This window comes from Aquila chrysaetos, chromosome 12 (assembly GCF_900496995.4).
Source record: "Aquila chrysaetos chrysaetos chromosome 12, bAquChr1.4, whole genome shotgun sequence".
NCBI lineage: Eukaryota > Metazoa > Chordata > Aves > Accipitriformes > Accipitridae > Aquila > Aquila chrysaetos.
In genome coordinates this window covers 11619208-11642301 of record NC_044015.1, presented here as the reverse complement: position 1 = coordinate 11642301, position 23094 = coordinate 11619208, and the positions used below count along the sequence as shown (strand labels likewise).

At 42.2% G+C, this 23094-nt stretch overlaps 1 protein-coding gene, 1 long non-coding RNA gene and 7 other non-coding genes across 20 annotated transcripts; 1 reads left to right on the top strand and 8 right to left on the bottom strand.

Annotated features, from left to right (window-relative positions):
* The first annotated feature begins 2806 nt into the window (after nucleotides 1–2806).
* On the top strand, nucleotides 2807–8632 carry HEBP2 (heme binding protein 2). The gene is made up of 5 exons (XM_030033819.2): nucleotides 2807–3260; nucleotides 5641–5725; nucleotides 6107–6242; nucleotides 6482–6647; nucleotides 7141–8632. Exons 2-5 carry the CDS (start codon nucleotides 5651–5653, stop codon nucleotides 7313–7315), a joined length of 552 nt encoding a protein of 183 aa, XP_029889679.1. The 5' UTR covers nucleotides 2807–3260; nucleotides 5641–5650; the 3' UTR covers nucleotides 7316–8632.
* On the bottom strand, nucleotides 8327–23031 carry LOC115349470. 12 transcript variants are annotated; one of them, XR_003926099.1, is made up of 15 exons: nucleotides 22927–23031; nucleotides 21803–21941; nucleotides 19538–19674; nucleotides 13956–14000; nucleotides 13349–13388; nucleotides 13032–13077; nucleotides 12607–12638; nucleotides 12102–12194; nucleotides 11475–11500; nucleotides 10964–11016; nucleotides 10571–10623; nucleotides 9950–9997; nucleotides 8882–8915; nucleotides 8644–8686; nucleotides 8327–8453 (listed from the first exon to the last, which is right to left on the bottom strand). It is a non-coding gene; the product is annotated as an uncharacterized LOC115349470 (long non-coding RNA). The 12 variants fall into 12 exon arrangements; XR_003926097.1 differs by lacking the exon at nucleotides 10571–10623 and having other exon boundaries at nucleotides 19538–19688; XR_003926104.1 differs by lacking the exon at nucleotides 9950–9997.
* On the bottom strand, nucleotides 8754–8829 carry LOC115349717. Its single transcript, XR_003926214.1, has one exon. It is a non-coding gene; the product is annotated as a small nucleolar RNA SNORD47 (small nucleolar RNA).
* On the bottom strand, nucleotides 10065–10143 carry LOC115349709. The gene has a single exon (XR_003926205.1). It is a non-coding gene; the product is annotated as a small nucleolar RNA SNORD79 (small nucleolar RNA).
* Nucleotides 12464–12549, bottom strand: LOC115349720. Its single transcript, XR_003926217.1, has one exon. It is a non-coding gene; the product is annotated as a small nucleolar RNA snR60/Z15/Z230/Z193/J17 (small nucleolar RNA).
* On the bottom strand, nucleotides 12720–12802 carry LOC115349719. Its single transcript, XR_003926216.1, has one exon. It is a non-coding gene; the product is annotated as a small nucleolar RNA snR60/Z15/Z230/Z193/J17 (small nucleolar RNA).
* On the bottom strand, nucleotides 13148–13229 carry LOC115349708. The gene has a single exon (XR_003926204.1). It is a non-coding gene; the product is annotated as a small nucleolar RNA SNORD24 (small nucleolar RNA).
* On the bottom strand, nucleotides 13467–13533 carry LOC115349725. The gene has a single exon (XR_003926221.1). It is a non-coding gene; the product is annotated as a small nucleolar RNA SNORD75 (small nucleolar RNA).
* LOC115349718 lies at nucleotides 14286–14364 on the bottom strand. The gene has a single exon (XR_003926215.1). It is a non-coding gene; the product is annotated as a small nucleolar RNA SNORD74 (small nucleolar RNA).
* Nucleotides 23032–23094: the final 63 nt, after the last annotated feature.

Here is a 23094-nt window from a genome sequence, read left to right as displayed (position 1 = left end):
ATTTCCGCAATTTGCAAAGGATAATATGGAATCTCCCTGGAACAGTGCTATAGTGCATTGAACTGCTTCTTTAGAAGACAGTATACTTACGCTTCTTCATTTCCTTGCTGGAAGTGAGAATAAGATATAAAATGGAATTAGCTAGAAGGCTTTCTCTTTCTTTAGAACAAGGATGTAAGAGGCTTCTTTTGGGAGATGAATTTGCAGAAAACCACAGTTCCTCTAACAACATATAAAGACACTTCTGCTGCCCTGGACTATTATTTACAGTAGCTACAGTAACACGACATGCTCAACTTCTTTGTTGTGAAGTAAGGGCTTCTGCATTATCTAATAAATGGGTGTTTGCAAAAGCAAATGCCATTTGTAAGTGAAGAGTCTCAGTTCTTTTAAATCAACATCATTATCAAACGCAAGGCTAACTGATGCTCCAACAGGTTTAGGCAGAAATGCAAAACTGCCTAAAGCATTTGGGTTGAGACCACTTGTCAGAACATGTGAGTGGCCAGACTGGAGACACACGCATCCCTCTCTGTCCCTCACATGCAATTTTTTCATATTACACTACGGACTCATCAGTTACAAGAACATGACTCTAAGTTATCATTAACCATACTGTAACAAAACATTTTTTCCCAGGCTTCTCCAATCCTGACACAATTTGGTCAGTGGAAAAGATTAATCTTTTTTGTGCAAGTAGTCTGTGCTTGCCTCTAGGGATAAAGGCAACTTACAACACACTTCCATGAATTTGACAGCAGCTATTGTAATGTTGCCCCAGAGCAGGCGTACGTAAGCATTTTTACTATATAGCCTGTTGGTTAAGGTCTCGTCTGGGCTTGTTATAGATAAGGTCTATAGAGAGGAAAAATGGAAATCACAAGTGATGACACCACAGGCTTGTCCTTATACTTATCCAAGAGAAGCTGCTAGCCTGAAAAGCCATTACTTAAGTACCAGTTCATTACAGTGTTCTGCACAGAAGTGCCTGCTGAAAATAGTAAAGTTAAGCTACAAATTGCATGCTTTTATGTGGTTGTGCCCTCATCTCTACTCCTTGAGTTTAAGGCAACAGTGCAGAAAAACATTGCTTTGTCAGCTATTCTAGAAAATACCAACCAAGTCCCAGACACATATATATGACATTAAACAGAGGTGTCATAGGCTACATTTGAGACTTAATTACTGCCTGTTTAATTAGTACATTTAGGGCTCCTCTGTCAGCAGCAACTCTTTGCATTAGAGATACAGTATATGGTATTTATATAAGCTGTATGAGCCTTTATTACTGCCTGGTTTTGCTTTTCCCCATGCAGGAGAGACAGCGAGGCAAACAAGCAGTATACATATGCTGTTAACTTCCCTGTCGTATGTTCTGCAAACTACTGGGACCTCAAGGTGCTAAACCAGTTCTTACACATTATTGTCCTGTGTAAAGGGCAAGGGGTACAGAGTTAGTGTACTCAGATTTTCCCGTTTGGCAGTACTAGTGAGACTGTGTGTCAGCTTCCATCATAATCCCTTCTCCATCCCCCTAATTATATATAGTTTGGGTATGTATATACTTATTTACAGAATACATGTCCTCATGCCTGCCCTACTGCCTCTTCCAACTGTTGACATGTTCTCCCCATGTATATGTGAAAAACAAGTGTTGGAAAACAACATCTCAGAAAAACACTGATGATTGTTCTGTAGCCTCGGGCTACTCCACCAGGAACAGTTAGCTCTTTGTCGGGGACATCAGCTGGACACATACAAACTGACTGGGGATTTGTTCTGGGCGCCTCTGCTTCAGAAACAAAATGAGAATTCACAAGGGGCTTGTGTTTATCTACAGATTAACTGCCCCCTTTCAAGGCAATACTTCTCTGTGCTTGTGACTGGGGTAAATTTGTTGAGATTTGCCAAACTGTTGTGGCTGGGTATAGTTTTTTACATGGCCTTCTCTACTGTGGAGAAAATCATTAGTAGTACACACTTGACAGGAATGTTAGGGTGACAGAGTAATGTAACAGCTAACCTTACACAAGCACGTGCCCTTGCATGGCTGTATCTCCTGAGCAAAGACCATGAAGTAGCAGCATCTGCTTCTCTGAAAAGCCCTGGTGATTTTCCTGTTTGACCCAAGCAGAACACAGGTAAAATTGAGAGAGAGTTTACTCCCTAAAATAAAAGCACAAAGCATGCAGAGAACTGGTTCTGCATTTCAGGCTCCACTAGTAAACCACTCTTTACATCACCCCACTTCTGTGGCTTTAGAGAGCTTTGTGGCTTCAGAGGTAAGTTTGCAATTGCTATTTGGCAGGGGTTTGGGGTTTTTGATTCCCCCTTTTGGAACAGGAGTGTATCACACAGCACCCTGATGAAGTTCTCTGCAAGCGAAGTGTGTTTCCTGTTGAAAGTCATTCCCAGCTATTGATTTCAAATGCCCCAGAGAGCTTAGCTGAATTTGGCTGCAAGGAATTTGCACAAACCGTGACAAACACCGGAGGTGTGCTCAGAACTCAGACTGTGAAGTTTAATCTGCCCTATTGTGCTGGTACCTAAATATGTCTGGAGCTGCAGCTGGTTAAATGAAGAGTCCAGCTTCACTCTGTGTATTACAAGCAGGACAGCATTTCACAATAGCTTTGTATAACCCCTTTGTGCAGATATCCAAGGGCTAAGGGGGCTGATTAGTCTCAAATACAGCTCAAAACAGCCAGCCATTATGGAACACTCTCTGTCTTTCATAACATGCCAGCAGAAATCTCGTGAGGATGGTCTCAGCTTAGTTTGCAGCCAGATTTCCACCTACCATTTTGCCCCGGGGGTAAAAAGGAAAAGCTGTCATTCTCTACCATCACTCTCATGTAATCCGAGTGTGGGCGGGAATGTCATTTACGTGAAGTTCTTTCTCGCAAGAGCACAAAACCTGCTGCTGACCCTGACATAAGTAGGCACAAAGCCATGGAAACCCAGGGAAGTTACACAAGGGTGCAAAACTGTTTATGGAGCCAGATCACACCCTGGACCCAATATTGCCTCGTAGGCAGTAAGTAGGTGGGGCTTTTGGCATTTGCGTGGGAGCTCTCCAATGAGACCCAGAGGAGGACAAGGCTACAACCTTCGGGTTTTCATAACAGCATCTCCCTCCAGTAGGGCTGAGGCATGGGCGGAGTTTGACGAAACTAAAATAAACACTGACACGCAGCATCTCGCGAGTATGTGCAGCCTCAGAATGATAGACTGCAATAGCTAGAAGGACAGCTTAAAATGTAAGTATGTCTACTTTCTCTGCTTTCTTAATATAATTAGCGGCCTGTGGAATGGCATGTTCTGGCTACACTTACTCATGGCATCAGTGTAACCTGCGAAGATGCATGCTGTGCTCTTTGGCCCATGTGTTAACAGCTGCAGAAAAAGCCTGGACATCCTACAGCAATATTTATATGAACAGATGGAAATCTCAAAGCTAAGCTTTCCTGTAGATTTAAAAATTAATTCAACTGTAAATATTTGGAGGATTCCTCTCAGTTTGTCTCCCCCCCCCCAAGCACTGTTTTATGCAATTCAAAAATATTTTGTACATGCAGTCACCGACAGTACAGGCCACAGTTATAAAAGACAGAGCTGTGAGAGATCTAACCAGCAGTTAAGAAAAGGTGTGTCAGGGAGGGGTTGTAATTGGCAAGTACAGAGACAAGCCAGCTTGTACAGCAGCTACTACAAGAACAGGTGTTGAAACGGAGGAATGTTTACTTGTTTTCTAACATACCCAGGGAGCATATGAAGAGCAGAAAGGTGTTTTCTATCAAGTTGTAGCAAGGAGAAATAGAAAGTGAAGTGACAGCAAAGCAGCATCATCTTTGCCTTTGAAACAGCAATGGATAAAATAAATTACTGTGGGAAGTTTCAGTATAATTGCTCACATTTGCTTCTAATAAAATGATTGGCTTCCTTCTTTATTGCTATGCTTTGTTGATTTGTAAATACTATTAACAAAAAGTGTATTAGTGTACAACTGTCCAGCTTGGGACTATGCAGCAGTCTCCAGTGACGTCATTCTGGTAAAGAGTGCTGAGGATGTTGTATCAGGGAGGGGGACAGCACCTGCTTTTAATCGCTGGCATCAGTCTCCTGCTGTGTGGTTCTCTGATCTTCCCTTGCCGTACGGTGACGACTGAAAGAGTTGCTAGAAAAAGCTTAACACGTGAGTGCTCTCTGCACTTCTTTTAAGGACTGTAAGTGAAATCAGTGCCAGCACAGGTTTTTTTGGGTGGTTTTCTGATAAAAGCTTTTCAACCTCATAGATCCCAAAGACAAATATCCTTGTAGCCACCTCTAAACCAGGATACAGAAAGGGATTAATAGCATTCAATAGTAGTCTACATGTCATAAGAAAATGGAAACAGGTAAGAAGGTAGTCAGGTAGCACGAGGCAGTTCATTTTACAAAAATAGCTATTCACAATCGTCATGTTAAAGATGGCATAGCTTAAAGACTTCACCACTGGAGGTGGGACATGCTGTGAATTGCATCAGTACCCCTTTAATACTGAAAGCCCCTGAAAAAAGTAGAGGCACGAGTGAGAGGGCAGTGGCTTCTTGTTGTGTGAGCAGCTATAAACAGTTGAGGAGGTGGAGAAATGAAAAACAACCTCAAAGCTTATTCTGTTACCCCAGAAACATGCAATTAAGTTATACTCTGAGAATACAATGTACTATGATCTAAGAATCAAGATAATTGCTGAATTAATTATGTGTTGTCTTTGCAACGGGAAGTGCAAAGGACATCGTAATGTAATAGAAAGCAGAGACTTTCTCAGGATGTAGGTTATGCACTATGATCTGCCTGGTATAGACAAAAGTCATAAAAGAAGGTTCCTAAAATCTCAAGACTTCTAACCAGATGCAATTATTTCAACAGCAATTTTGTTTATTTTTGCTTGCTTTATTTTGAGACAATGAGCACAAGTTGAGTGTTTTCATGTTTTCAGCTTTTTCCTTCCATGTGAAGACTACCTAGGAAAGTAGCTACATATTCATAAATACAGAGAATCTCATCTATTCGCAGGACTCTGGGGCTAAAGGCCTTTAAGAAAGGCATCAGCTCTTATGAAAGGCCCAATAAAGTTATGGGCACAGTCAACACCCATTAATTCCAGTACCTTTTCATCCAGGAGAAAAGTAGCTGAACTCTTCAAGCCCTTTTTACTTACAGACTTCCACAAAAGTGCCACTTGCAGAATCTCAACGTTGTTTTCCAGCCAGAAAACGCCTTCACTTCATGGAGAAGCGAAGGCAGCATATCCTGAAAGATGAACACTCCCACATCAGCCTAGAGGCAGTTTCTTGGTCCTGGTTCTCTGTTGGTTCCTTCAGGGCTAAAAGAATTTCAGCCCTTTTTGTTGAATCATCGGGGATAAGTGGTAGAACCCAACAAGCCTTTCACAATTTCAGGGACAACTGCCTTTTAGAAAGCACCAGTCTTTTGCCTGAGCTTTTCCAGTCACTTCTCAAGCGTTACTGAAAGGTTGGAGACCAGAGGCTGAGGAAAAGCTCTTTGACATTAGGCAGAAAAGCCCTAGTGCTTTCTTCTTCCACATGTATACTGCATTGATCGGAGAGAAGCCAATGAACTTTGTCTGCCTTTCAGCTCTGGCAAGATGATCAAATCCTTCAAGCAAACATTTCTGTCCCTGGATCTGCAGTCTCCTCGGTGGAGCTCAGCAGAGACAATGGTAACCACTAAAAACCAGGGGAAGAGAGCTCTCTGCAGTCAGGGTGCTGCAGAGCTAAGGTGGATTTGGGATTCTCAGTCTGACAAGCATGAAGGAGCTGGGGAGTGTTACTTTGGACACTGTTCACGCTTAATTGCAAAGGGGGAGAGGAACACCTATTTATAAGCTCTGAGGAGCTCAGCCTAAGGCAGAACAGCATGGTTTTGCAAGGGAGGCATCAAACAGTTTGACACTGGGGGCATGCCTAGAGTCTGCAGCAGAGCTTGCCCAGAGTTATGTCATTGCAACAGTATTTTCATGCAGATTTGGAAAAAGCAGCTATTAATTTATGTCATCTTTAATATTCACCTCATGGTTACTATGACTTTTGCTACCTTTCAGGCAAAGGATTATGAACTACGTCAGTACGAGACGGCAAAGTGGGTCAGCACAGTCATTAGGGGAGAAACCCAGAAGGAGGCGATGCGCCAGGGCTTCTGGAAACTCTTCCACTACATCCAAGGGAAGAATGAGAAAGGTACAGTGCACTGGTTTTGAACCGCAAGCAGCACAAATGGGAGATGAAGCTAGTAAATGAGCTGTAGGACAAAGCAGGTTCAATTTCCTGGCCTAACACCCCTGTGACTCCTTTAGGCCATTATACCCCTGAGGCTGCCTTGGTTTCTACTTTTGGGATAAGTCTGCATGACCCTTTACAGCAGCATTCAGGCATTCTTTGCTTGCAGCTTAGAACTCTGCCCCCCCCCTCTTCTCTAGAAATGAAAATTGATATGACTGTGCCAGTGACATGCCTGATAAAATCTGGCTGCGCAGACTTCAAGATCTCTTTCTTTGTGCCGTTTGAACATCAGGACTCTCCACCACAGCCCACCGACTCAGATGTGTTTATTGAAGAGCGGAAGGCAGCACCCATCTTTGTCCGGTAAGCAGCACCAGCACACATGAAGGCAGCTACTGAAAGGGGTTCATCCATTAAGACTCCAGACTACTCTTTCTTACAGCTGATTTTTAACTGTGGATAGATCCTGCTGTTCAGAGCCTTGACTGGCAAAACCTGAGCATTTGGAAATCTTTATGCTTGGGTGTCTTACTAAGAACAAAGAGAAATGACCAAGTACACTTGCCCTTTCTGCATGTATTAAAGCCACAGGCAACAATCCATGTCAGCTAATGCTCTCATAATTGCAAGCGACTTCGGCGGTTTGTCATCTTTTTTTTTTTTTAAATCCTACCTTTTAAAATAGCATACATAGCCATATGCTCCCCAACAGCTCCATAGTTTACCCAGTAACTACAAACTGAATCAAAAGTGCTCAAACACTTCAATGCTTTGCAAGCCTTAAGTTTCCTTCTGTGAAAATAAGCAGCAGGGGCTTGAACTCCTAACAAAAACCCTCCCTTTTCACTTCTCCCAGGTCCTTTGGTGGATTTGCCTCCCCAGAGAAATACACTGAGGAAGCTGAAGTCTTGGCCAGAATCTTAAGAAACAGAGGCCAACCATTCCATGAAGACTTCTTTTATACTGCAGGCTATGACAGTCCCTTCAAGCTCTTTAACAGGCACAACGAAGTGTGGTATTTTAAAAAGTAATGTGGTGGTAGGGAATATTAGGAGGCTACTAATCAGCTCTGAAAGAAAACAGACCTTATTAATGGCTTTTGCTTTAGTGCAGAAGATATTTAATTTGCACAGCGACACAGGATCATGTCCAATTCATTTTTCTCTAGGATGAAATACTAGCCTGGCTAGAAAGGTTTCAGCTCTTCTACAAGATGTAACTTAAATGTAAGTAGATTGTACCCGCTGGAGTGGGAAGGAGATATGACAAACCTATTCCTCTTACTGAAGGGTTCTAGGGACCACTAATAATCTGAAAATATTCCTGCAGAAGTTTGGATGTCTAGTTTTACTTCTAATGAGAAGTGCTACAGCAATAGCTCAAGTGTTATGGAGAATGAGTTCTTCACAGAGCTGACTTTTCCCATATTGATATTACTCCTGAGACAACAGAAAGATGGGGGAAATTAAATGAATTTTTCAGAGAAGAAACCTACCATAAATGAATTTTGGGAAGCAGCAATACCTTAGCAGGCTCTAGTGCCTCATAAGCAGTAACATTTTTTTTTAAATAGTATTATCAAAATCCCCCACCTCTCCAGTCAACTATTTTTTTTTCCTCATGGAAGCTGGATGCTGTCTTGCTCCAGACTAACGCCAGTAACCATATTAGCCTAAGAGTCCAGTAGAAAAGGGTTAACAGTGTCCAAGCTGTATGCTTATTCTGTGCACACCATCTGTGCCTGAAAATGTAATACCAGGCTTACTGCAGGCCTGTAATTTTAGGAGCAAATACACAAGTAGTAGTGTTTAGCTTGCCTACAAAACACTAATTACTACTTCCATTATTTAGCTTTGTCCAGGTCTCAGTATTGGTCAGCTCAACCGCAGTCTGCACACTAGCAATATCTGACCCCTAAGTTAAGACACTTGGAGGACTAGCATTTAAACTAGTTTAATCCCTGCTCTAAAATCAAGCATTTAAAAGTAGGCTAGAGCTGTTTTACAGCAAGCTGTTCAAGTCAGAAAGTTCACAACAACAGGCAGAGTTTACAAATTTTTATTCATTCCAATCAGTATCAGGCAAACATTACCAGTGTGGTAAAAAAAAAATCTTGGCTTTTTTAATGCTGTTCATGCAAGTGTAACCCATTATTCTGCAATCTTCCACCTATTAAGACAGACATAAGAATCATTACAAGACACAAGAATCATTACAAGACACCAAACCAGCACAAGAAGCTTGCTTGGGAACAACTCAGACCTTAGATTTTCATCTCTGTTCAGAGAGAGAGTTCAGGCTAAGGTTCTCATCATTTGTTCCAGCAAATAAATTTCATTATTACTACAGTTACGCTCACCTTCTTGGTTCTTCGTACAGCAGTTTCAAAGTTGCCTCCTCACCTAAAAGAAGAAACCACAATTAACATATGCAGTAGCACAACTGCTAAAAGCCCCACAGCAGTTTTGTAACCTCAGAGAAAAGTGGAACAGAAATTGTAATATCACAGCAATTCATTTGGCAGAATCAAATTTCATCAGTGGCTACAAATACTCCCACAAGTTTTTAAACAGAATTCACCTGCTGTGTGGTCTTACCCAATGAGGTTGCAGACAGTACAGTCCTTCTTCCCTGAGAAAAAGATATATTCTTTCAGAATAACAGACACCACTATATGTAAGTTTAATTATTTATCTATGAAATTCTATTCACCAAACTAGTTTTACCTACAAAGAGGCTGCATTTCAGCTGGCAGCTGACAAGAACTTCAACTTGCAACACCGAAATGGGATATACAAAGCTTACAAATCCTAACTGAATTGGAAATACAGAATTACTAACATTGGAAGAATCAGGAAAAAGTACAAAGCTACTACTTGCTTTGTGATACTGTCTTTCCCCAACAGAAAGTTGTATTCAATGAGTTTTTATACTAAAATAGAAGTCTCATATAAATCATCTTCAAAACCTATCCTTGAAAGTGAGAAACAGTCTGTTGGAGGAAAAAAAGTTTATACAGCAGTCACCTAGAACTCAATCCTAAATCTGTGTACAGCCAACATAACCAAGATTAGCAAAAATTACTGAGCAGTGACAACCACAGCATATAGGGTTGGGGGTTGGTGCTTTTTTTTTTTTTTAAATTCAAGAGTGCAGTGTTATAGTGTCAGTTCACAGACTAGCCAGATACATCAGATATGAGTTATGATAAGACTCATGTTTGCTGCTGTACATTCTGCTGTACTACATTATCAATGGTGTATTGGCTAAGTGGTCTCCACTGATTCAGCTCCTTTACTATTTCCACTGTGTGAAGACATCCAGCAATGAAAACCCAGTTTTTAGAACCACTGAGGTCGCATCTTCTGTTCATATAAACAGAACTCTACATGAAGTTTACCATTGACTACAGTTCAGGAATTGTCAGGGTATCTGCTCAGAAAGAGCCCTTCCTTTTCAAGTCAAATTCAGAACTACGTAGAAGTGCGTTCTTGCTTCAAGCACATCACGTTTATCCCCACGGTAGCTGAGTGTGAGAATCAGAACACAATAAAGGGAAGACAAGGCAGACCTATTATAGGACTAATTTTAGACACCACTATCTAGGCATTTAGCACAAAGACAATATTCCAGTAATTGCCAAACACCATCTACTCTACACTTACCTCAGATGTAAGTCTCGTTTCTTACACAAACTCCCCACAAGCTTCACTCTGTAACAAGTGAAATTTTATTAACACACTAGCCCTTGGCAGTGCTTCAAGTTAGTTTGAAAGTGGGTACTGTTTCAGCACAAGAGTCCTCCTCAGCCTCTTTCAGAGAGATTCCCATTGCTTAGAATTAATCATCACAAACAGTACATGCTTAGAGAAGCTTAATGTTTTGTTACTTTTGTTCCTCCTTAGATGAGGACCTGACCTCAGCATTTCAGACCTTACCCCCAACCACATCTTCCTTCACATCACATAAAAGCTCTAATCCAGCCATTACGACAAATAATTTACCACATTACTTCCAACTTATGAAGATCAGTGCTACTCCCTGCAAAAGCCCACTACTTAATTTAACCAGCAAAAAGTTAAAATAGCAAATAACTGTACTGGCTTTGGTCAGCACAAGCTTTGCACTGCCAGGTTACCACACATTCTTTCTTATCAAGTAGAAACTTAAGCAGTCCATAGCAGTTACATATTTCAACTGTTCCATACTATTTCTTTCAGTTACAGAAAGCAGTTAACATTTTTGAGTAAACAAATCTTATGGCAACTGAGAAGCAAGCAGCTTACCAAGTAATAAGCATCTGTCACCCAGTAAGCCAGCAGTTCTCCCATTCTCAAATCTAGGATACACTCATAAGAAAGTGTCAGTCCAATGCTGATGTTACTCCAAAGCCTCATTAAGACTTCCAGAAACTCCTCTGTCCGTTTCTGTGACAATCATCACTGTATCTTATCACTGTCTTTGGTCACAAAGTATGAGATTCAGTCTCTAGCACTTTGGGTAAGGGAACCCTGCAGGCTGCTGGTAACCTGTGATCTATTTGGCAGAGGTAAGAAAATCCTCAAGGAACCTTCTGCTTCATGCTGCAGCTACACTGCATTTAGAGGCCAGGATCTAGCAACTTCCCCATGACCTATCACACAGTTCTGACCAGTCATAGGTATTTGCTGGCAACTTACTTTTGCTGGTAGCACTACCAACCACACCACTTCACAGCTTCACCACACCGGCCCTGGAACAAAGCAAAGTATCAGGACAGCACACAAGCAAGCACACAAGATTGAAATCTGGTCAGGTGCCTGAAGTCAGATAGAGCTAATTGCAGACCTCCATGATTAAAGTCAAGGTAGTCACATCTCATCACACAGGCAGCTCATGTTGTCAGTCACTGACCAGCTATCTACTTTAGGCTAAGGTTGCTATGGGGAAGAGGGCAAATACACAAACAGCGCTATCAGAGCAGCTTCATGAGCTCACAGGCACACAGTGAAGAGTTTGGCACAAACCAGCCTGTCAAGGCTGGGTCTTATCCAGCAGTTCTCCCCTTAAGCATCCTCCTGCTTTGGCAGAGATGCAAGCAGCAGCCAACACTGGCCCCTTGCACCTCCCCCCCAGCTTACATGCAGTTAAATACTCCAGTTCTAGGCATTTTTTAATGCTAATACTTGCAAAGTTAAAATAATTACTTACATTGCAATGAGAAACACTTTGGAAGCCTGCAAAGGAAGAGCTGCTATTAGACAGGGGGCAGCAGAAAGTTTTGGCATAAGAACAGTTCCAGTGAAATACTGTATCAGTGTTTAGTCAAGTTGTATCCTCACTGGGATCAGAGACCTGATTCAACATCATCTACAGTAGACTGCAACACTCCCACACCCTTCCACAAGGGGGGGGGCCTAAAGCCATCTCCCAGCACTCTCCCCAACACCCTTGAGATGCCAATTCTTCAACTCCAGAGACTGCTGGAATTGCAGAAAGAAACAAACCTCTAAGTTGCAGAGTTCAGTGACATGAACTTTGTGTAAACATCTAAGTCGGCCTAAACCAGGAAAAGCATTTCAGATACTAAATTCATACACAGTACTGCCACGTACACCATTTAGTCTCAACAGGCACGTTCTTTTAACACCGCAAAACAATTAATGCTTTTATTGTGAAGCATAGGGGATCTGAAGGCACACTTAGGGTACTATTATCTTTGCTTCAGATTCTCCAGAAACAAAATGGATTTGCAGACCCTCTTATCTCCAAAAGCAAACTCCCAAGCTCACAGCACAGCAAAATGTAGCATCCATCTAAAAAATGATTTTCACTTACCTTCAATTAGGAAGGCCTTGTCTTCATCAACATCAGCAACAGGTGAAATTGCTTTTCACACTGGAGGCACAGGTATCCTTTGTCCAGGGCAGCCTGCAAAGCAACAAAACACTTGCAGAACTTGGAGCACTAACACCAGATCAACCAAGATTTTGTTACTGAAATAGCAAGTTTGCTCTGCTGTATTTGTGCTTAATTTCACAAGCATAACAGCCTACTCTATTTGTCCTACTAAATTTTTAATGTTTAGCCCGTTTACTGATCTTCCAAAACAAATTTTCAAAACACATTCACAGAGCAAAAGAAAGTAGTGTTTCACCCTCACCTTTCCACACAAATTGTCTAACAGCCTAAGGTAGAGGAGGCTGCATCAGATAGGAGCGAAAGACAGTAACAGCGTGATCACCATGGGTCATCTGCTGAACTATGCTGTCATCACATACAGCCTTTTCACATATCGGGGATATAAATTGGTTTTTACAGAGGCAGGCAATACAATATTTACCTTGCACAGTTTATAGCTTCATCACCCAGTGCCTGCAACAAAGGAAGAAAAAAAGTCACATTCCCTCAGCCTTCGTGGCCAAGCTACGCCTCCTAGCAAGAGATCACAAAAGTTAGATACATCAGATAGGAGCGAAAGACAAAGCTCTGCTCGTCACAGGATATTCTGCTGAACTATGCCATCATCACTGTATCTGCTTTGGAGTAACAGTACCAAGCAATCACTTCTTGTGACAGCTTTGAAAAACTGAAGTTTTCCAAATAAAGAAATATTTGAGAGTTTTTGAATACTAGCCAGTATCAATTGTTTCTGCATATTAGTGGAAACTAATCCCAAAGCACTTCCATTTTACACATCCCACCCTTTCCACTACAGTTTCAGCAGCTCCATGGAAGAAACCCCTACAAAGACTACTTGTTTCTCACCAGGTGACATTTCTTCTGCAAGTCTTCCAATTGCATGATTCAAATCCTGGAAGAAGAAAAAGCTTATGAAGTCTCTATTCAGAAGTCAAAACATCAAGGAGAATTCCAAGTTGTTGTGCCTCAGAGGAAACTTGTGGTGGTAAAAGTGCTCATCATTCTCTTGGTCAAGAGTAGCAAATAAGTGTCATCATTGTGGCACCAGAGAAAACTTTGCTCTGGGAATAAAGTCTGCCTACTGATCTTATTAGAACAAAAGATGCTGTCTAGACAAACACCAAGCACCACTTTGTGCTGAATTTTCAAGAAGTACTTTTTACCTTGTGAAGTAGCATCAAGTCTCCATATTCAGTGGCAGATCTGGAAGAGACACAACAGTTTCAGCTACTTGTAGAACTAGGGGGAGTACCTCTGGCAGTGACACCAAGCATAGAAAAAAGCCTCAGCACAGAGTTTTCAGAAATCACTTCTGTCCACTACTCTTATACTGAAACCATCATAGGCTCTCTGATTTAGTTAACATCAATCCTGATAGTTATAGGTTTTCTGAAACATGCATCAGGCACTTTTCTCCAAACAACAAACTATTTATTGCTGTGGATGGTGAAACAGCAGTAACAAAGGAGAAAAAGGCATGTAGGGTACTATTGTATGTAGTCTGGTTAGAAGATGACTAGTGGTTCAGAAACCACAGGAGCCTCACATCCACTTTGCAGTACAAAGAAACAGGTGACATTCAGAACACTCAGATACGTTTTCCCAGTAGAAGAGTGAGGACTGCCTGAAGAGACACCACAGGCAATTACTGGATTACAAACACTGATCCTATAATCTCCTGAGATACAAGAGTACTTCAGGCTATTTGCTCTAAGTGTACCTACACATTATTTCTCCATTTAAACTCAGTATTTCAGAAGCAACACCTACCTGTTTCATAACCATAAGAGGGAAGAGAGTAGCTGACATCTTGAGCTGAAAACAAGAATGAAGATGTTATGTTCAAAACAGTACTGAGCCTTAGAGTAAATCTCTCCCCTGATACAATTTACACTTCAGCTCTTTGAAGAGACAAGGCCACAAAAATAATTGCTAGCCCATCATTTTAAGCAGGACAGAACCACTGAACATCTTAATTTTCTACAGCTTCAATTCTAGTGTATAAACACTGGGTCAGTCCTGCAGACATTAACTTCATTTGACTGCTCAGAAATGACATGGTGTTTCAGCCATGCCAGACACAACACTACACACTATTCCATGCCCAGCTCAGATAACGTTGGTATTCATCACCCTCTCAGATGTCCCTACCAACATAGTTTTCATCATGTGCAGGCACATGGAAGTCCAAGTGAACTATCATACCAGTTTGTTAACATGGGGCCTTAAACTGTAACACTTGGAAAGCTAACTATTACCCAGAGCACTTGATACAGGTAAAGCTGTCTCCTCATTTACCAATAAGCTATATTCTGCAGGGGACAACCTCCACTCTCCCCACAACAGAAGGGCTCTCCCCAGCCTGGCATCTGTTTCCAAGCATTAATTTACAGAGGAACAGGCAACCCTTAATCCCACCACAACACTACTACATTTTGCACAACACTTTCCATTTATCAGTCAAAGCTACCTCTCTAAAGCCTAGTGCAGAGTTAAAAAAAAAAAAAAAAGGAGAGAAACCCAACACTTATCTCTGCAGCAGGCATGTGGCATCTCACCATCTTCCAGGAGCATTTCCCATGGGAAAAGGGTTCCCAGGTGAGACCCCGCAACAGGAACACCAACCCACTTCTCACCAGACACCCCCAAGCTGTCACCCCATCAGACCCAAGCCCAGGCCACAGGCTTGTTACCATAAAAGCCAGTTGAAGAAACTCTCCAAGACTCAATTTTTGAGTTTTAGAGCATGCACTATTAAATGGGTTGTTGGTCTTTTGGGTTCTCTGAGACCCTCTGGTGGTCATTTTCTTGGTGTCCTCTAACTGAACTCTCCCTTAAGGCATGCGCAGTGCAGGTCATCCCAGGTGGTTCACCTCTTCTTCCCAGTTAGCTGGCCCTAAACTGGTCCTGGCTGGTTTTAATCACAAAGCTCAGCAAGGCCTAAGGCTTCTTACCTATTTGTGCATACTATAAACAACGCTCAAAGTCTTCTCATCTTTTTCATACATACCAAAGTTTCGAAGTTGCTCAAGCAAGCCTAAATGAAGCACTACAGAGATACAGTGGAGTCTTCCATCTCCAGCCTTTACTCAAGGCATCAACTCCCTCCTTTTATTGAGACTTTGGACCTACAAATCCAAAGCCTCAATATTTAAACTTAACTTTCATGTACAATTGACTACAATAACTTCAGCACTTAATCATGATACAAGCTAAGATGAACACATAAATTATAACTATTATAATAACAAATTCTTTAGCCATGTCCAATTTGGTAGCCATGAGGTAAGTTTATGCCATAACTCTTCAAATCCCCAGGACCTATCATCCTTCAAAGCTTGATGCAAGATTTCTGTTTGCTCCCAAATTTCTGCTAAATTGGTAGAAATTCTACCACCTTGGTCCACATATGTACAGCAGCTAGTATTAATAATTGTGCAAACACCTCCCTGTGAAGCCAACAGCAAGTCAAGAGCCATTCAGTTTTGCATCACTACCTGGGATAAAGGAGACACTTCAATTTGCAGTGCCTGCATGGCATCAATGGTTCTGTTTTCAATGTCTTCTATTGCAGCTGATATATTTACAATTGCCTTCTCCAATTCAAGGAAGAAACCATCTAACAAAACTATGGAATCCTGAAGGACAATCTGCAATGGGATTATGAACCCTCCTGGTTCATTTGAGAAAGGTCCTCACCCATCCGCTCGGTTTATGTAGTTTGTCAATTATTGTCATATTGGGAACTACGGCCACCAATGTACATGCTCCTTGCCAATTGGGAGGTAGTATTTTCCAAGCATTTATTCCACATAACCAATACCAACCGCTTCCTTCTGGAACTGGGAGGCCAATATAACTTCACATATTTATATGACTTAGTGTGGGCCTCCAATATGATCCAGTCCTATTACATCCTGAGAAACATCCTACAAAAGTTTAGTTATTTTGGTTGGCAGTGTAATTATCACAGCCATCATCTCCAGATCTAAGGGAACAGGAACTTAGAGAGTCATTACCTTGCCCATATAAGCATACAGTGGAATTCAGATTATCTTTTATCATGGTGACTTGCAACTTTTCTTCTTGTCTTTTTCCAAAAAAGCTTGGCCACCATGCATTGTCTGGATGTCCCATACCATATTGTGGATTGTTAAATAATGATTTATTTATTGGCAGTGGTACTCCTATCAAGGGTAGGCCTTGGCCTTCTCCTGAATTTGGCATCTGGGTACAAATCCAACAATCACTTTTACAGAATATTTGGGTTATATTCTGTGTTAGGATTAAATGGAGGTTTTTATCCCAAGGTGATGTCCAGCACACTTGACTCATTGCTACCATAATTGTTACAAACAAAACATAAAATTCATAATCTTCTTCTCATAATCTTCTCATAATCTTCTCATAATCTTCTCATAATCTTCTCATAATCTTCTCAATTTCAGCTTAAGGGGAGACTGTTGTTCAACTGTCCACAAAGTGGGAGCCCTTTTACTTCTGGAGTAATGAATCCACAGCCCTTTCCCCTGGACCTTGACAGCTATGCAAGTTGTCAAGAGTACTTGGAATGGTCCTTTCCACTTTTCAGTTAGCAGCTCTGAATTCCACCCCTTGATGTAGACCCAGTCTCCAGCTTGAAATGAATGGGCTGGTGTATCAAGTTCCAAGGGCTTGCTTGTTGTCACATACTTTTGCAATTCCTGTGAAGCCTTTCCCAAAGACATTAAGTAATTACTTAAACCCATTTCCCCTTTAATGTGGATTGTCCCTGGTATATGTGGAGCCTGGCAAGGCCTTCCATAACATAACTCATAAGGGCTCAAGCTGTGTTTACCATGAGGTTATATTCTAATTCTTAACAGTGCTGAAGGTAATGCTTGTATGCAAGTCACTGATGTTTCCTGACGCTTTTCCAATTTGCAATTTAAGTGTATAGTTCATTCTTTCTACTTTTCCACTTGATTGTGGCCTATAAGGGGTATGGAGATCCCATGCTATGACTAAGTTTTTGCTCAATCGTTTTATAACTTCAGCAACAAAACATGGTCCTCTGTCTGAGGACATTCCTAAAGGAACACCGAACATTGGGATAATTTCTTTTAACAAGATTTTAGTTACTTCCCTAGCTCTGTTGGTGAGACAGGGAAAAGCCTCTGGGCATCTGGTAAAAATGCCAACTAGAACAAGGATGTATCTATATCCCCTCTTTCTAGGTAGGTCTGTAAAATCAATTTGCCAATGATCTCCTGGGGAACTTCCTCCTTTTGTAACCCCCCCAAATTAACTTATTGCTGGTATTTAGGTTATTTTTACAACAAATTTCACATTTTTCTGTAATAGATTGGCTAATTTCTGTCATTGCCTGGCTTATAACTATTTTTTGAAGATATTTTGCTAAATTTTCAGTTCCCCAATGTACTTTACTATGTTCTCACCTAACAATTTCTCTCATTAATGAGGGTGCAATTACTACCTGCCCTGTGGGCTTAACAGCCCACCCATCTGTTTGTTCCTGTGCCTGTAAGGCCTTTATTAATTTGGCATCTTTATTATCATACTTAGGTGGTGTTTTAGTTAAAGTTATTTCTTCTGGTAATAATGCCATGATGCCTGTTTCTGCAGCCTCTTTGGCAGCTTATTGATTTACCTATTTCTGGTGGGTCCTTTCCATTTGATGGGCTTTGTAATGCATTATTGCAACTGTTGTCAGTTTTTGGATGCTCTCTAATAGTTCTTGTATTTGTGCAGCATGCTTGATTTCAGTTCCTTGTGCCAATAGTAGTCCTCTCTCTCCAGATGGCTCCATGGGCATGTACAATTCCAAAAGCATACTTAAGAGTCTGCCCAGATATTAACCTTTTCCCCTTCACTCAGTTCCAATGCTCAAGTTTAGTTCTGCCTTTTGGCCTGATGTTTTGGGAGATAAGGCTCATGCCTTTACTATGCCATCCAAGGTCCTAACAGCATATCCTGACAATCTCTTCCCATCACGAAGAAAACTACTGCCATCAGTATATAACTCCCAGTCTGGATTTTCCAATGGAATATCTTTAAGATCCAGACAGCTAGGATATGTTTCTTCCACTGTTTGTAAGCAATCATGTTCTGGTCAACAGTGGAGATAAACACTGCAGGATTGACAATTGAAGTAGTCTTGAGATCAATGTCATCTTGTTCCAGTACTACTTGGTATTTCAGCATACGGCTGGTGGACAACCAATGCTCCCATTTTTGTTCCAAAACTGTGGCTACCATATGTGGTACATAGTGATCTTTTGCCCTAAAGTAAGTTTTCAAGCCTCTTGAATTAATAATACTGCAGCTGCTACTGCTTTGAGGCAGCTGGGCCATCCCTGGCTCACATTGTCCAAATGTTTGGAAAAATATGCTACAGCTCTCCATTGCCCCACTAAAAACTGTGCCAGAACCTCTAGTGCCGCTCGTCATCGCTCATAAATGAAAAGTTCAAAAAATTTTGTCACATCTGGCAATCCCAGGGCAGGGGCCATCATCAGAGTTTCAGTTGTTTAAACACAGCTCTGATGTCATTTGTCCATTCAAGAGTCCCTTTTTGGGAGTCTTTTAGTAATTCCTATAGAGGTTTTACCAACAGTCCATTACTTACAACCCACAGGCGACACCATCCCATCATGCTTAGAAATGCTTGCAGTTCTCTTTCCATTCAATTCCCAATCTCTCTGCCCTTTTAAAATTTCAAAGTCCAGATAAATGACCATTTCCTGGACAATTTGCACCTTTTCCTTTGACACTCTGTATCCGCTAAGTCCCCAAAAGTTCAAGAGGCTTATGGTCAAAGAAAAGTATTGTTCTCAAGTTTCTCCTACAATTAGGATGTCATTTACATATTGTCATACAGTTCCCTGTCCATTTTCTTTCCTCCAAATCTCCAATTCCTTCACCAGCTGATTTACAAAAATAGTTGGACTGTTCTTGAAGCCTGGTGGTAGAACAGTCCAAGTATATTGTCTTTCACCCTGTTTCAGGATTTTCCCACGCAAAAGCAAAAAGCTCTTGACTTTCAGAATCCAAAGAAATGCAGAAAAAGGCATCTTTCAGATCTAAAACCATGAACCAGGCTTGTTCACTGGTGAGGGCAGTTAGTTATGTATAAGGGTTTGCAACTACCAGATGTCTATCTTGTACTATCTGATTGATCACTCTAAGATCTTGAATCAAATTATAATCTTTTCCATTAGCTTTCTTTACTGGTAAGATAGGTATATTGTATTTTGACTCACATTCTATCAGCAACTTGTATTTAAAAAATTTTTGAACTACTGGTATCAAGTCAGTTCTTGCTTCTAATTTTAAAGGGTATTGTTTCTTACCCGTAACAATCCTGGTTTTAGATTAATTCTTGCTGGTTCCTCCCTTAGACCTTCCTGGAACTCCTGCTGCCCAAACGATGGGAATCACTGCATCTTCTATTTCCTCGAGGTATCTTGTCCCTTTTGGGGTTTATATCCTGTAACAACAAGGCTGTGGCTTCAACACATTTAGATTCTGGGATTAAAATTTCAACTTCCCCATCCTTGAATCTGATTTCAGTTTCTACCTTTTCAAGTAAATCTCTACCCAGTAAAGGTTTTGGAGAATTTGGCAAATATAAAAACTGGTGAGTAACCCATTGTTTTCCAAGTTTAAATTTCAGGGGTTTGAAAAATGGCCAGGTCTCACAAGTCCCTGCCACACCAATGACATTTATGCTTTTGTTACTTAAATTTCCTTCCAGTGTATTTAAGACTGAATATGTAGCCCCAGTGTCGACTAAAACGTCTATTTCCTCATCTCCCAGCTTTGCTTTAACCAGAGGTTCTGCTGGGAGAGGTTCCTCCAGTCCCCACCAATCCTCTCCCATTGTAAGTAAAGGAGTCAGAGAGGTATTTCATTTCAAGAGGGGACAATCATTCTCCCAGTGTCCTTCCTTTTTACAGTAAGCACATTGATTTTCTCCCAGGGGGGCCTGGGATTATGTGATGGCATAAAGCCTCCCCTTCCTGGGCCTCTTCCAGGGTACAATCCTCCTCTTTGACCACCCTCCAATACTGCTATCAGCCTACTGTTTGTCATTTCCTTAAGCCTCTCCCTATTTCCATACACAATCCAAGCTACATCTAGCAATTTGCCTAGGTCTCGAGCATCACTTCCTTGTAGCTTCTGCAACTTTCTCCTTATATTATCTGAATAAAGGAGCTAGCTAGTTGTTTTCTTCCTTCCTCCAAATCAAGGTTTATAATTGTATATTTAAGAGCAACTTCTTTCAATTTGTTCATAAAATCAGTAGGACATTCTTCCCGATCCTGTTTTAATTTCATATAATTTGAACCAATTAATAACTTTAGGTATCACATTTCAAATACCAAGCAAAATCCACTTTTGATATTGATACAGAAGCTGCCTTGATCTTGGTATATTTGGATCCCAGTTTAGCTCTACAGAAGGAAAATGGACCTCAACAGTCCCTGGCAAAGTTCCCAAAGCAACTTGCACCTCCACTTGTATTTTAGCTGTTCTACATATTAAACAAAACTTGCATAATTGCTTCAATATCCTTCCAATCAGGATCTTGGGTTTTAATCATCATTTCAAAAGCACTAGCTACCCTATCCAGATCATCCCTATAACTTCCAGAAGCTAATTTCCAATTAAGGTCAGTAATTGAAAATGGAACTTTCACAGTCACCAGTCCCTCATTTCCCACAGCTTGTCAGAGGGGTGCCTGGATAATTTCCCCTTGCTTGCCTTTCATTCGCCTGGCTATTGAGCTAAAACCCTCAGCCCCCAGGACTGACTCATCCCCTTGAGGGTGACATTTTCACAGCTTTCTCCATTCTCTGCCCCTGGGACATCATACACAGTATTTGAGGTTCCCAACCTTAATGCAGGGGCTATTAAATCAATATCATCCTCCTTTTGCTTGGAAACTTTTAAACACTACAGGCAGAACAACACCTTTTCAAAGTTTTACCTTTCTCCTAAGCTAAGACGAGGGGATCACTAGGTACAAGATATATACCACATTCCTTTTGCCATTCTAGATGCCTCCTCAAAGTAAAGACCATATCCACACACAACACTTCATCCCACTTTCCTTCTCTCCTCAAGAATAACATTAATTGTAATAGGGTGTTACAATTTAACATACCATTCATAGGCCACTTTTCCCCATCATCCACTTTACAGTGGCGACCACTGATTACAGTACTTAAATCTTCCCTTGTTGTGACCCCAACCGGGGGTCCAGCAATCCATTTCCAATGTTTAAAGATACACCCCAAAGGTGACTTTTCCAGGATGCCCCCCTTAGACGATCTTCCACCCATATTAAACATAAGTAGCAAGATAGCTATACAATCCAAGTAAACAGAAACAAATCCGTAATTCCAATAGCCAAGTTCCAATAACCAAACCACAATTCAGAGACCAAGTCAAGACAGCCAAGTTGGGGACTTATAACCCCTCTAGCCAAACCAGAACCCGGGCTTATCAAAACAAATCCAATAGGTACCCTTCCAGCCCAACCCTGGATAGCTTTCACTGCATCTTATGGGCAGGCAACCAAAAACCAACAGACAGAATGCCTTTAAATTTACCAGGGGTCTTACTTCAAGCTCTTTGGTCCAGGGATTAGAGGTTCTCCCCAAGAATCCCTCGGTGCTGGCTGGAGGTCCCATAATCCCACGGATCTGTCCGTCTAGAAGCAGGGTCCCATCGGGGTCACCAAAACTGTTACTGTAAAAGCCAGTCAAAGAAAACTCTGCAAGACTCAATTTTGGAGTTTTAGAAAGCAGGCATTCTCTTATTGCAGTGCTGGATGCACAGGGAATAGCGCCTCCTAGTGTGCGTACCGCTACCTACAGCAAGCAAAGCTTATATTGTTCTAATACATATTCATTACATTTCCCGGAATTGTCGCACATATTCATGCTATTTCTCATAAATTGTTTATACAGTGTCCACCCTTTTAGGCATGCACTATTAAATGGGTCAGTGGTCTTTTAGACCCTCTGGTGGTCGCGTGAACTCTCCCTTAAGGCATGCGGGTCATCCCAGGTGGTTCACCTCTTCTTCCCAGTTAGCTGGCCCTAAACTAGTCCTGGCTGGTTTTAATCACAAAACTCAGCAAGGCCTAAGGCTTCTTATCTATTTGCGCATACTATTAACAGCGCTCAAGGTTTTCTCATCTTTTTCATACATACCAAAGTTTCGAAGTTGCTCAAGCAAGCCTAAATGAAGCACTACAGAGATACACTGGAATCTTCTATCTCCAGCCTTTATTCAAGGCATGAGGCTCAGCCTCCCTGCAGGGCTCACGCCCAGGGCAGGCACGACCCAGCCCTCCTCACAGCGCCGCGGGATGACGGGCCTCAAGGCCGAGGCTCCAGGGGCCCGCCATCTCCCTGGGGCCTGCGCGGCCCTCCCCTTCCCACAGCCCCCCTATGGGGGCTCCACGGTACCCCCTTTCCCACACGATCCCCTAGTGGGGTCTCCGCTAAACTGCCCTGCCCCTCCGCGCCCCCACCCCGGGGCCGCCACGAGGCGGAGTCCCCTCAAAACTCCCCAGCGGCCTAGGCCGCAGGCCGGGCCCCGGCGACCCAATCCACCTCCATCCTCCCCCGCCAGCGCCCATCGACGACCAAGCCCTACCCGCAGCGCCTCCACACCGTCCCCCGGAGCGGCGCGGGCCCACACCGGGCGGGAAACCCCCTCCACTCACCGGCAGCTCCGCGCCTGCCGCTCCCTGCCCGTCAGCACCACGGGCTGAAAAGACCGCCTCCCCCCCTACGCGCCCTTTATATAGGGACGGCGCCGGTCACGTGAGCGCGGGACGCGGATCCTCCCCCTCGGCTCGGCGGGCGGGGGGTGGGCGTGGCGTGGGGAGGGG

Coding starts and splice junctions, on each gene's coding strand:
- HEBP2 (XM_030033819.2), top strand. CDS start 5,651: ATGATCAAATCCTTCAAGCAAACATTTCTGTCCCTGGATCTGCAGTCT. Junction 5,726..6,106: donor GGAGCTCAGCAGAGACAATG/GTAACCACTAAA, acceptor GCTACCTTTCAG/GCAAAGGATTATGAACTACG. Junction 6,648..7,140: donor GCAGCACCCATCTTTGTCCG/GTAAGCAGCACC, acceptor CACTTCTCCCAG/GTCCTTTGGTGGATTTGCCT.